Source organism: Anopheles coustani, chromosome 3 (genome assembly GCF_943734705.1).
Source record: "Anopheles coustani chromosome 3, idAnoCousDA_361_x.2, whole genome shotgun sequence".
NCBI classification, from domain to species: Eukaryota; Metazoa; Arthropoda; class Insecta; order Diptera; family Culicidae; genus Anopheles; species Anopheles coustani.
In genome coordinates this window covers 57,596,063-57,608,834 of record NC_071288.1, presented here as the reverse complement: position 1 = coordinate 57,608,834, position 12,772 = coordinate 57,596,063, and the positions used below count along the sequence as shown (strand labels likewise).

Below are 12,772 nucleotides of genomic sequence, written 5' to 3'. Positions count from 1 at the left end.
GTTTCGTTAAGTTTGAACTTTATTCATTTAAGTCAAGTGTTTACTTACGCCCGCTAGCCAGCTCGAAATATCGTGCTTAAAACGTCCTAAGCGCGGAACAAACGTTCTACTTTTTTATGGAGGTGAAACAAATGCAGAACGTTTTCGAGCAGTCGTGCTACTTCGTTCTACTTCAAATACCAAAGCTGCTCTATTTTTGTTTCATTTTAGGACGTTTTTAGCAGGATTGCTCGAAATCGCCTAGCGGGTGGTTGTACAGTGATACAGAAGCAGCTGAACAATGATCTAAAAACATGCCGGTGCATCTTACCGCACCGGGGCATCTAGCCCCACTTTCTCTTCTATGCGTACGTGCAGCAACACAAAGCCTGTAAAGATTCCCTACGAACTGAAATTCTACGAACACATCATTCCGATGGAACCTATGAAACGGCGTATGCAAAAAGAAGAGGAAGATCAAATCAGCTACTCAGTATCCTGTATTACCTTTAATAGTCATGAATATTGGACCCTTTAGCAAAAACTGGAATTCAATACTATTATCTTTTGCCGTTGTTTGTTTTAAAAGTGTAGTGTGTTTGTAAAGCAACATAAGTTACAGATATATATACAGTACCAGGCATTTAAAGTCGGACATTTGAAAATTGAACAATCTTTTCACTTTGAGTTAGTTAATGTTGGGTCAAGTAACACTTTTTGATGTGCCGTACTGTGGTGCCACACACAATTTGCTGTGCTGTGAATTGTGGTAGAACAGTAAAGTGTCATACAGTTATACAACTTGTCTATTTATTCAGCAACATATTCTCGATTCAAACTGGTCAGCTTGTGCAAAATGTTTGATTTAACAAAAGTGTGCCGAGTGCTGTAAATTTACGCGCAAAACAAATCACAAAATTATGCAAACGTATGCTGCAGATTGCTTGATATTATGATTGCTCGATAAGGTCTTTAGCTATTTACAATTCCATTCAACACTTTTATATAGAATCCATATGCAATTAGAGCCAATGTTTCAAATGTGTTCCTTATAAGAAATCATTACTAATCGATACAAAAAATGTGTTTTGTTAATGTTAGCTTCGTGGCGTTTTTGTTTCAAGTATATGTGTTATGTTTGAATTTCGAATTGAAATTGCTTTTTTTCTTCGATTTGCTCGTATTGCGGTTCAAACGTAGCTTTTTTTTTTGTATGATGGCAGTTTTTTTATACATATAATAAAGTAAAGATTATATGATAATAACGATAAAATTCCAAAGACTGGTTTATACACTTCATTCCTATACTATGGTAACTATGGAATTCGTATATCAAGGAACTAAAGAACGGTTCATACAATTTATTGCTTTAACGGTATGAAACTTTACTGTGGTACTACATTTTTTCTGTATCGTGTGTGGTGCCACACTTTATTGTGCTGTGTGTGTTGAGTAACACAGTAACACACGACCCAACACTAGTAACGGTTAAAGAGGGCAATCCAATCATCATAATTCTTTAAATACATGTGTATACACTGCGTCCCAAAATGATAGCCTCACCCAGTTTTTTCGCTCATATGCTATTTTAAATGATCGCAAGGTAAAATAAACGACAGAAACATATTCCTTAATCTAAAAGAAATGTGTTTCACTTTTAAATTATCAGAAAAAAAAATTAATTATAAAATTTTGGTCAAAAATTTAAAAAATGGAGTGTCCCATAATGATAGCCTCACTTCAAAAATCATTCAAATTAACAAAGCAACCCAGTTCCTAGCTACGTTACCAGTTGCCAAAAGTAATTTTTAAGTTCTTTTACTTTAATTGTAATTTAATTTGAACATTGGAAGCAGAAAACAACTCTAGGAACGAGAAAAAAGTCAAATTGATGCTTATCGCTTTAATGGCAAGTCAAATCATGAGATTGGTGTGCTAATAAATAGATTCACAAACGTCATTAACGATTATGTAAAAAATTCCAGTTGATATGGGCTTCAGAAGTCTCCTGGTCGTCTTCCAAATCTTTTCTCGCGTGATAATCGGAGGATTTTTTAAGTTGCTTTCAATGCAACCAAAGGTTGCCGTAGGACAAAAAACGATTTCTGGTTGAATGTGCACAAAAATGCTGTGTTGCGAGCTTTGAATTCATGTTCTGATATTGTAAGAGAGTCCATGAAGAAAGTTTCTGCCCTCAAACTTCACCAAAAAGTCGATAGATTGGAGTTTGCTACAGCACATATGACATGGAAGAATGAGTGAAGAAACGTAAGTTGTCACTTTGTAGTCTTGTTCAAATTTTAAATTGATAATTCATGTAAGGTGGATTATATTGATGAAAAAAAGTTACATATTGATGGATCGGATAGTTACATCCATTACTGGCTAGATTTGAGACGATAGCACGATTTTTCTACTGTCGCAATTTTGAAGGTGATTCCGTCATAATTTGGGCTGCGTTCAGCGGTCTTAGTAGAAGTGAATTGGCCATTATACCAACACGTATGAACAGCGATATGTTTATCGACATCCTGGACAATCATTTAAAGCCTTATCTGGAAAATCACAACACTCAACAGCTCATTTTTGAGCAAAAAAATGCTGCCGTGCACGCAAGCAAGACAACAAGAACTCACCATGCACGATCTAGTATCGAAACAATGTCTTAGCCAGCCGTTTCCCCAGACCTTAATCCAATAGAGAATGTTTGTGGAAGGCTAGTTCAAGAGATTTATGAAGATGGGAGACATTACGAGACCCTAAAGGACCTTAAACTTGCTATCCGAAATGCTTGGCGTTCCTTATCAGTAAATACGTTAGAAAAATTATCGGAGAGCATACCATCAAGCATTTTCCAAGCAATAAATCGTAATGGAGAACCAACTGATAGCTAAATCATGACTTTTTAATCCATTTATGCTATTTTTGTTGATAATTCGATCAAAATCCTAAGTGAGGCTATCATTTTGGGACACCACTGATTTTAGTTTTTTGGACCGAAAGGGATTGTTCATTCGTTTTTTTCAACAATATTTATGCAAAGTAGTCGTTTTATACTTACAAATATTTGTGATTTTTTTGGAAAAATTTATATGCTCGGTATTCGCCCTGCACAGAAAAAACTAGGTGAGGCTATCATTTTGGGACGCAGTGTATACATCAAAAGCCAAGGCCCCTCTTAGGTCAATATTATTGAGTTTACTAATCTCTGGCTATATTTGCCCTAACACAGGAACATTTCCATTACTGTCCATTTATCTAAAATATTGTTTCCTTAACATCTAAAATAATTTTCTTAAATTTCCTTCAAAGAATTGTCATATACCCTGTAATTATAATACTGTATCAGCAATCTTTCAAAGACAACAACGTGCAGCTGATATCGAGATGCGATGGCAAAAAATAAACTGGAGGGGGAAAGAACCTAACGTCGTAGAACTAATGGAGATATCCGCTCCTAACTACTTATTGATCCCTTGACTCAAGAAATGTTTTGTTCCAGGTGATTTACGAAACAAACCAAAACTTGCTTATGAATAGCGATATTTTCATTTCACAGTGACAAAACCGCAAATGTCAATTAGGTACTGAAAATGGTAAAAATAGCTTAGAAGTACTATACTGCAACCAAATTATAGATTGTCTGCTTAAGTGAGCAGAACGGCACCTGTAACATCTATATCAGCACGCGCCACGCTGTTAGTCAAGTTTGTTTTAATGGACCTTAAGGCAATCAATGTTTGGTTATGTTTCAAGCGCAAGAGAACCAAACTTTACAATATAAGCCACATTTAAATGTATAACCTCACCGAACAAAAGAAAGAACAGGAAACCGCTAGAATTTTTTGAGGCTACCTCATTATCATCCTGAGGAACCTCAATGTAGAAGATGTACTGACCAGTCCATGACCAGCACGGAGCAAGTGATCACCCGAAGTGCAGTAGACTCGCGGATATATCGGAATACATGCTTTGCAGGACTGATTGTGCCATGTTCATGTATCTTCAAGTAGACTGTATAAATTACAACTCGCGGTATCCCCCAACTGTGAGACAGTATATTCTCTCCTATGTCAAGTTCAGCATCAAATAAGAAAATTGATTAATGCTTCTTGTTCTTTGGCGTAACAACCGTACTCGATTATGCCTGACCCATGAAGGGCTAAGTGGACTTTTTTTCTTCCTTTGTGTATGTAGATAATCAGTCTTCTTACACAATACAGAGAAGAGTCCGTCGAACTCACGCCTAGTGGGCCGATTTAGTAAGCGGCGTAGCCGGTCGGCTGTCGCGGACCCTTGTACGCTGGGTACTATTTTATTGGCCCGTTATATACTTCCCAAGGGATCAAACACGGTTCTTGGTACCTATTTACCACGGATAATGAGAAGTATACTGTACTAAGTTTAATGATCATCAATGTTCCCAGGTGAAGCCAATTTCAAACAAATTGACCACGTGTTGATAGATCACTGCTACCGGTCGAGTCCATTGAACGACAGTTTTCTAATAAAAGTTCATTAATGCTGCCAAGTATATCCTAAACCTTTTACAAAAATGAAGCAATGTTACTGGGGACGTTTTCCAACACCTTGCTGAGCGGATGTTCCACTATGGAGCGCGTAATTGCATCGATTGGAAGCCAAACACACCATGTTGGAGTGATGACAGCTCTATTGGTACGCTCGGCTGTCGCGGACCCCCAATGCTACGATCATATTTTTATAATTTGTTTTGTTTCATCAGTGCTCTAAGTAGGTATAATAAATGAGTTTTGTTTGATAGTTTCGCGAATGGGGAAAGAAAGAGAGCACAAAAAACTGAAGGCAACACACGAAAGCTGCGGTAGTAGAGCCATGTAAACATCGTGAATCGTATAGACCTGGAGTCGGCAAAGTCCGGCCCGCGGGCCAAATCCGGCCCGCCGGCTCACATTAAAGATTAAAGTTGTTGAACGAGGTGTTCCTGGTATATGTTAAAAAACAAAATTCAAAAAAAGTGTGAAAATGTTAAACATTTAACTTAACGCTTAACGATAAAATATTTTATCTTTTACCCCTTTTTATGAAACTTTACTATTGAAATAGTTTATACCATTCAAAAGGGTACTGGATTGAACACATTAAACCATCGTTTAAGGTCATCGTCAATCATGTTTTTATATTATATTACTTCTTTTAAAATTTACAAATTCGAGTAAAAAAGAAGGTTTATTGATCAATCGATTTCCAAATTTTAACGAATTCAAATCAATTTTTAAAATATATATATTGCAGATCATCACTATTGTGTATTTTGTTAGAGATTTTTGAAAAGTAAAGGTGTATTATTACTATAGCTAACTTATTGCTCTGCATCTGTTATTTTATTTGGAATGCTCTTGTAGTTCATCACGTTTAATTTCTATAAACACTATTTATCCGCTTGTTTCGAAAAATCTGTGTAAAACCTTTGCTCTTGTCAACCGCTATATATCGGCGTGATGTGGATCAAAGTTGTACATCACATCACTTGAAATTGTTTAAATTGTCATTCGTTCAGTTCTCTTGCAATTCGCAGTTCGTGAAACCATTTACAAAAAATGTTTTGCTATTCAAACGAAAGCCAATATTCAAGGATCCAAAATTTCGATGTATTGGTTCAAAGGGGCCGCGGGCCGCATGTTTGACATCCCTGGTCTAATTTATTGGATTGATGAAAATATGTCCTTATCAGTGTAGTTTTATCTTAACAGTCAAGTATGTGTTACACTTTCACATCTTTTTATATTATATTACTTCTTAAAAAATTTACAATTTCGTGTAATAGAGAAGGTTTCTTGACCAATCGTTTTCAAAATTTTAACGAATTCAAATCAAGTTTATTTCAATTTGTGTTGCAGTTCAACACTATTGTGCATTTTGGTAAAGATTTCACAACTATTTTACTTTAGTACGATTTATTGCTCCATATCTTTATTTAGAATGCTCTAAAGGTTCATACCGTTTGTTTTCTATGAACACTATTTATTAGATTGTCTCGAAAAATCTGTGTAAAATCTTTGCTCTTGTCAACCGCTATATATCGGCGTGATGTGGATCAAAGTTGTATATCACATTCTTATTGTTTAAATTGACTTTCGTTTAGTTCTCTTGCAATTCGCAGTTCGTGAAACTATTCAAAAAAAAAGGTGCTATTCAAACGAAAGCCAATACTCTAGGAGCCAAACATTTGATGTATTGTTTCAAAGGGGCCGCGGGCCGCTTCCAATGTTCTTGCGGGTCGCATGTGGCCCGTGGGCCGCATGTTTGACATCCCTGGTTTAAGGTATCCGGCCCGCGCTTTTGGTTTCCTTTTAATCATTTGACCCTTTTTAGGACATGTATGCCGACCTCTGGTATAGACGGTAAGGTTTTAACACTTTGCGGACCTGGGACCCCATACGGGATCCAAAAGCCGTATCGTTTTTCATCCGATCACATCATTGTGGTAAGCTGTCAACGCCGTCACCTGACACACACCTCATCCTACTAGGTGTAACATCAAATGGAATGTAAAAAACTTCGCAGGGCGTTTTGTGGTACGTACGTATATTCTAATATAGAAAAAAAAATATTTTATTGAAAGCGATCAGACAATTCATGACGTGTGACGAAATGGAATCACCTTTTTAACTCTTAAAAATGTTATTGTTGACAGTGGCGGATTTAACGGTGCGCGGACTGAGCGGCCGCAGGGGGCCCCGAGCTTGCAAGTTTATTAATTGTAAATAAGCATGTATTTGCATTAAAACAACAAAATTTTAGAATATTTACACTCTTGGGGGCCCTGAGCGGTAAAATGAATGGGGCCCCCGCACTGCCGTAAAAAGTGACAGATTTTCGTCTTGTTTATATGCTTTTCAATAAAATCAATGTTAGATATTATTTTACCCTCAAAAAGTTTTCTGGCTGACTCCTCGAAGTTCTATCTATGTTGTTTAACAAGTTTTATGCAATAAAGAATTTTTATTAAAAATGGTATGCAGAACAAACGCTTTGCTTACATTGAAATTGTTTAAGTTTTTCATTCGCATTATTTTATTCTTATGCTTGATATAGTCAGTCCTCTCGTACAGCGAAGGGTCCGGTCTCGGTTGGGAATCGAACCCACGCTGTCGCAGTGATGAGCCCCGGCGCTTATGTGCCGATTTTCTAACCGGCGCTACCGCTCGGCTGTCGCGGACCCCCATACTGCCCCCTAAAAACTTGTTCAGTGATCACTTTAGCGAGCATGCGGAAGCGGAAATGTAAATAGATTTTCGGAGTCAACAGAAACATTACAGAAGCACGGAAAACTGTCTTCCACTATCCACTATGTGAAAGGGCTTGGATAAGATTCTTCTTCTTCTTGGCGTAGCGACCTCTTGGTCATGCCTGGCAGTTAAGGGCTTACGAGACTTGATTCCCTGTTGTACGTGGATAGTCAGTCCTCTCGTACAGCGAAGGGTCCGGTCTCGGTTGGGAATCGAACCCACGCTGTCGCAGTGATGAGCCCCGGCGCTTATGTGCCGATTTTCTAACCGGCGCTACCGCTCGGCTGTCGCGAACCCCCCCCCCCCCCCCTCCCCCCCTTGCCACGGATAAGATTACAAAATTTAAAAAAAAAACCATTACATTTCTACATTAACCGCATATGCTATCTGAGTAAAACCATACAAAGCTCCTTGACAAGAAAATTATATTATTATTAATGTATAGCAATTTGTAATCCTGTTATTTTTACGGCCATAACCTGATGAACCTCCATCTTTATTTAACATTTTTAAAAATCGAAGACAACCGGATTCTAGGGAATATTGGAAAAAATAGATTTTCCGGAAAATATTGATGTATTTTCAATATTCGGGATCTATTTTTTAAGCCCCAGAGATCGGATCGTTTTACTGATTTCTTGATAAGCAAAATATTTTAGATCGCATTATTATATGCTATGCTGAATCAAATCGAATATTCAAGGCACCGTGTAAAAATGGCTAGAATTTCATACCGAGTGTTGAAAACGTATTTTTTACTACGTTCAAAATTCTACAGCGGGTAGACCGTATAGCGTAGCATAATTCTCAAATTATAATGCGATATGATTGGCTTCAATATGCTCCGCCTTTTTTTCCTTCAATCAGAATCGCGGTAGATTATGAGACGGTGGTTTCAAAAATGAATCCTTCACTGACCCTCCGCTTACCGTTTCCGTGTCATGTAACAGAAAGAGAACTTATACCGACGGTCTTCGTCATTGCGAGGGTTGCATATCGCTGTTTGCCTCCAATTGTTCCTACTGTATTAATGTTTTCAGTATTATGTAAGCGCAAGCGCTAAACATAAATTGTATTGTGCTGTGAAAATCGGTGAGCACCGCGTCGTAGGAGTCGTCAAAAACTTTATCCAACGCAAGTCTTAAAAAACATTACCCTGCTATGTAGAATAACAAAGGAGGAAATATGCAATGGATTATAATAAAATTAAATGCAATTATAAAGAAAGCCTTAGGCTTATGTGCATATGATTTTCTAAAAAAATGTTGTTCACTCTATGAAACAAGTGATCTCTGTGGATGCATCAAATCAAGAAGATTATTTATTTTACCAATAATATATGAATTGTTTACGTTACCTTTTTTCTAAGGAGAACAGAAACGGATACACTCGTATATCGTACACAGATATGAGTGTGCATATGATATCAGGGGCTAGTACGGGCGAATGAGACAGCGGATGCAAAACAAGACAGCAAAAGCAATGTTTTCCTGACTGGGGAAATGAAAATGTACGTAAACAGTCGTATAACAGCATCCCTGGCGCATGCTGGAAAAGGACGAATAAAATTGGTTGCATTTTAACGAGTAGTTTAAATAGCAACAATGTTCCCCTTCGTTGTTCTGGTAATCCTAGTGAATTAACCAACGAGCGAGGGAGTCAGGAGTGTAAATCCCTTGAAGCATATTTTTGAGATGGCACAAGAATGATACGTAAAATATGCAAACTGAGTCAGTTTAATCATAGACTTTGTCCAGATTGGACGATCCTAGATAATTGTAACAATATCTTGCTGAGAATCAACAGTGTTCGTGTGTGGAATGGCGGGTCCTTTTTTATCTCCAATGCCAAGTGATCTTTTGACGGAATACATGTTCGGTAGGCGCCGCCAGCGTCGGAATCGTACTACGTTTACTCCCCAACAGCTCCAAGAACTAGAGCAGCTCTTTCAAAAAACCCATTACCCGGATGTTTTCTTGCGCGAAGAGGTTGCATTGCGAATAAGTCTAAGTGAAGCACGCGTTCAGGTGAATAAATCTTCAATAGTGATTAATTTAAATAAGCACCAGTGACTAGTAACAACATGTGCATTGAGTTTATTTGACCATATTTATGTGAAACATGAAGACTAATGGTCACTTTTGTTTTTGGAAGCATAGTGTGCACTATGACATATTAATTTCAGTTGTTGCAGTTGACCATTTCCGCAGGTCAACGAGAATATGCATGAAAAAAAATTATATTCTAGCATATAATTTCTTTTTATGCAAGGTTATCACGTTGAACCATGTCCTACTACATTTATTATGAGTTAAAACAGACAGAATAATGTGCGTGTGTGTATGTCTTTTTTTTCATTGTCTTTTAACCATTTTCAGTAATATGTTATTACCTATGGCATACTTGATGTATTGCAAGTGAAGTTTAACTACATCACCAACAATATATCTTTACAGGTTTGGTTTCAGAACAGACGGGCCAAATGGAGAAAGCAAGCTCGTCTCCAACTTTTACAAGATGCTTGGCGAATGCGTTGCTTGGGTATTAGTAATTCCCAGATTTTGATAGGTAAATATTCATTTCATAACTACATTTTGGCTTTAAAAAATGTAGAATTTAAGTATGCTATATTGTTTCAACGGTTTGCTCGCTATAAAAATGATTTTACTAATTACTTCAAATAGATTTTTATTGATTTTATCGTTTTTATATAATATTGAAAGTTTAAATATCATATAAACCAAAAATGGATTCACACACACACATGAACCATTTATTCCACATGATGCGTCATTAAGTTTTTTAAAACTTGTTTTAAGTTGTTAAAGAAAAGATGATCTTTATGATGACTTCCTATTGGTAATTGTAGTTACCGACGGAGAGATAGAGCTAGGAATAAAATCGGGTGAATAAGCAGTACGCCAGGAGCACTACACCTATACAACCTGCTATATTACGACCAGACACTCGATCATATCAGTTTGGATGTTTTACACACCACTTATTGAATTTCTCCATGAATAAACAAAAACCAGTGGCTGATTAACACAAAGGGGAAGATCTCAAACAAAAAACCAAAAAGGGCCCTTCAACAACTAGGTTATTTGATATTACAAATTGGTGGTGTAAGTGTGAATGGGCTATGGGGCATTATTTACTAATTTCAATCAGATTAAATTGCTTTTATGTGACGACATTGACACGCTAAAATATTGAATTTTGGTGCTTTTTTTGCGATTTTTTTTTCTTTTAAAAATTACTATTTTGTGGATGAAACTACTATACTGTGTAATGTGAATGAAATTTGTGTTAATTTTCATTTGACATCACCGTGGTAAGCTAATCTGTGGAAAATACATTTGATATAATAATTTCTTAATTAAAGAAATGGGAGCTAAGCGGAATACAGTTGGTCCCCGCAGTACGCGATACTCGATATACGCGAATTCGCAATACGCGATTTTTTAAAACTGACAGCTCATAGCGTTGCTCGAGTTTTGATTAGTCAATTTTACTTTGTTTTGGTAGAATGAAGTTTTTAATATGCACTTTTTAACAGAGATATTATTATGCAATATAAGAAATCGGACACTTATTAGTTATTTGGATAAAAGATATGTTAAATAAGCGGTTCCCTCTCAGTGTCAACTCTTCAATATGGGGTATAAACGATATGGCAGAGGAAATCCGCAATACGCGAAAATTCGATATACGCTATTGCGTTCGGTCCCAAACATTCGCGTATTGCGGGGACCAACTGTACTGTTAAACACATTTTTATTGTTGCTGATATTGTTGTTGGTGCGCTTTGTTGATGTACTATTCAACGAAATTCAACAACAAATCAATGCTAGCTATTACTTTTATCCTACATAAATCTATTCAATCTATTCATTCAAAAGAAACAGAAAAAAAATTACATGATGTGACTTACCCCATTAAGATATTCTGTATAAAGTATTCGTTTAAGCACGAAAAACGATTTTAACAGGATATGTCAAAAACACATTGCTTGATATCAGTTCGATGAAACTGTTTAAGTTTTTCAACTCATCATTTTAGTCATTTTTAATTACGCAAATGCATTGTTTCCAATTGATTGACAATAAAGCATTTTTCTTGTGGTCCTCTTCATCTGTGATTTTAAACCGGACCATCCTTTCTTTATTTCATTATGGTTCTTAGCATTAATTTTTGCGTCGCGTTCATTTATTACCTGTCGCTCATTAAAGTAGGTTGATGCGTTCTATGGATATTTATTTAAGTGTAAATTTTACAAACTTGGATCTTGGAGGTTCGTGGCCCCTTGCAAGCTGGGGGCCCCCGCGTCTGCTCAGCTTGCGCACCGTTAAATAAGCCACTGGTGAACATGTTTCACTTCAATAGAGAATAACTGGTACAAGTTTGATCAAAATCGGTGATGGACGATTGCATTTGCATGTTTCGTTAAATGAGCATTGTCAGAAGTATATTCGATTGTGAGAATTGCATGGTGTATATCAGCACACATTTCAAGAAGAAACATTACATTATAAAATAACAATCGTGTGAGATATCAGCCAGACGCCAGACCATCAGCAACCCTGCCAAGACTTTGTGCATATCTTGCTCTTCTGAAAACTAGTGTTTTTTCATCTCCAACGATTTCACAAATCAAAATATAACGATTTTACATCGTCAATGCATATTTTCACACTTTCCTTTACTTATTGTGAATAGAAGGATACATATATATAATTTACAATACGTATTAAACACCATTACTAATTATTATTCTTTCATATCATTTCCAAACACGCAGAACCTGAAATCAACTCAAACAGTATCGATAATAACAACATCACAGAAATAACCAAATCTCCACAATCCTGTGCAGCAGCGGAAAATTCGACAAATATAGTATCCAACGAAACTGAGATTGTTCTCATGCACCCTGCATTTCAAAATGCAAACCTAAATAAACCTTATTGTAACTATATTAGCGCAAGCCATGATATTGCAAAAAAGTGTAGTAAAACTGTTGACGAGACGGTTCCCACCAACAGGCGCCTATCAAATCGTCGTAATTTGCAAGTTAATCATTATGAAGAAACGCATGCAACATCCTGTTCAACATTACAGCAACCATTAACGAATATGCATCAGGATGATTCTGTTACGAGCGATACTTCGGATGTGTCTGAAGAAATCGATATGACTACGAGTACCGAATGTATCGATTATTCTTGCCCAAACTCAAATAAAATTAGTAAACTATAAACATCAACAAATAAAGAACACAGAAGGCATGATTTTTGTAATTTATAACAGTTTGCTACAAGAGTTGAAATTAGATTGATATAGCAAGACTGAATAATGTGTGGTTTACAAATAAACATGGTGAATTTATCGTTTGAAGCGTATTTACTTTCATCGTTACACAAAAGCGTTGTTGATTAATATATCCTGATGACGCAATCTACTTTTCTGTTAACCATCTTACCATTTGCATATGATGTGCGCTTAAGAAATCACCACAAAAT

General features: G+C 36.5%; 1 protein-coding gene across 1 annotated transcript; it reads left to right on the top strand.

The window, feature by feature from the left end:
• The first annotated feature begins 9,066 nt into the window (after positions 1–9,066).
• On the top strand, positions 9,067–12,758 carry LOC131261282 (retinal homeobox protein Rx-A-like). The gene is made up of 3 exons (XM_058263280.1): positions 9,067–9,277; positions 9,707–9,818; positions 12,052–12,758. The coding sequence occupies exons 1-3, from the start codon at positions 9,071–9,073 to the stop codon at positions 12,507–12,509; spliced, it is 777 nt and encodes a 258-aa protein (XP_058119263.1). The 5' UTR covers positions 9,067–9,070; the 3' UTR covers positions 12,510–12,758.
• Positions 12,759–12,772: the final 14 nt, after the last annotated feature.

What these genes read in the sequence shown, in the direction of transcription:
- LOC131261282 (XM_058263280.1), top strand. Translation starts at nt 9,071, where the DNA reads ATGGCGGGTCCTTTTTTATCTCCAATGCCAAGTGATCTTTTGACGGAA. An exon ending in TAAGTGAAGCACGCGTTCAG is followed by an intron (nt 9,278 to 9,706) that starts GTGAATAAATCT and finishes ATATCTTTACAG; the next exon opens with GTTTGGTTTCAGAACAGACG. An exon ending in TAATTCCCAGATTTTGATAG is followed by an intron (nt 9,819 to 12,051) that starts GTAAATATTCAT and finishes CCAAACACGCAG; the next exon opens with AACCTGAAATCAACTCAAAC.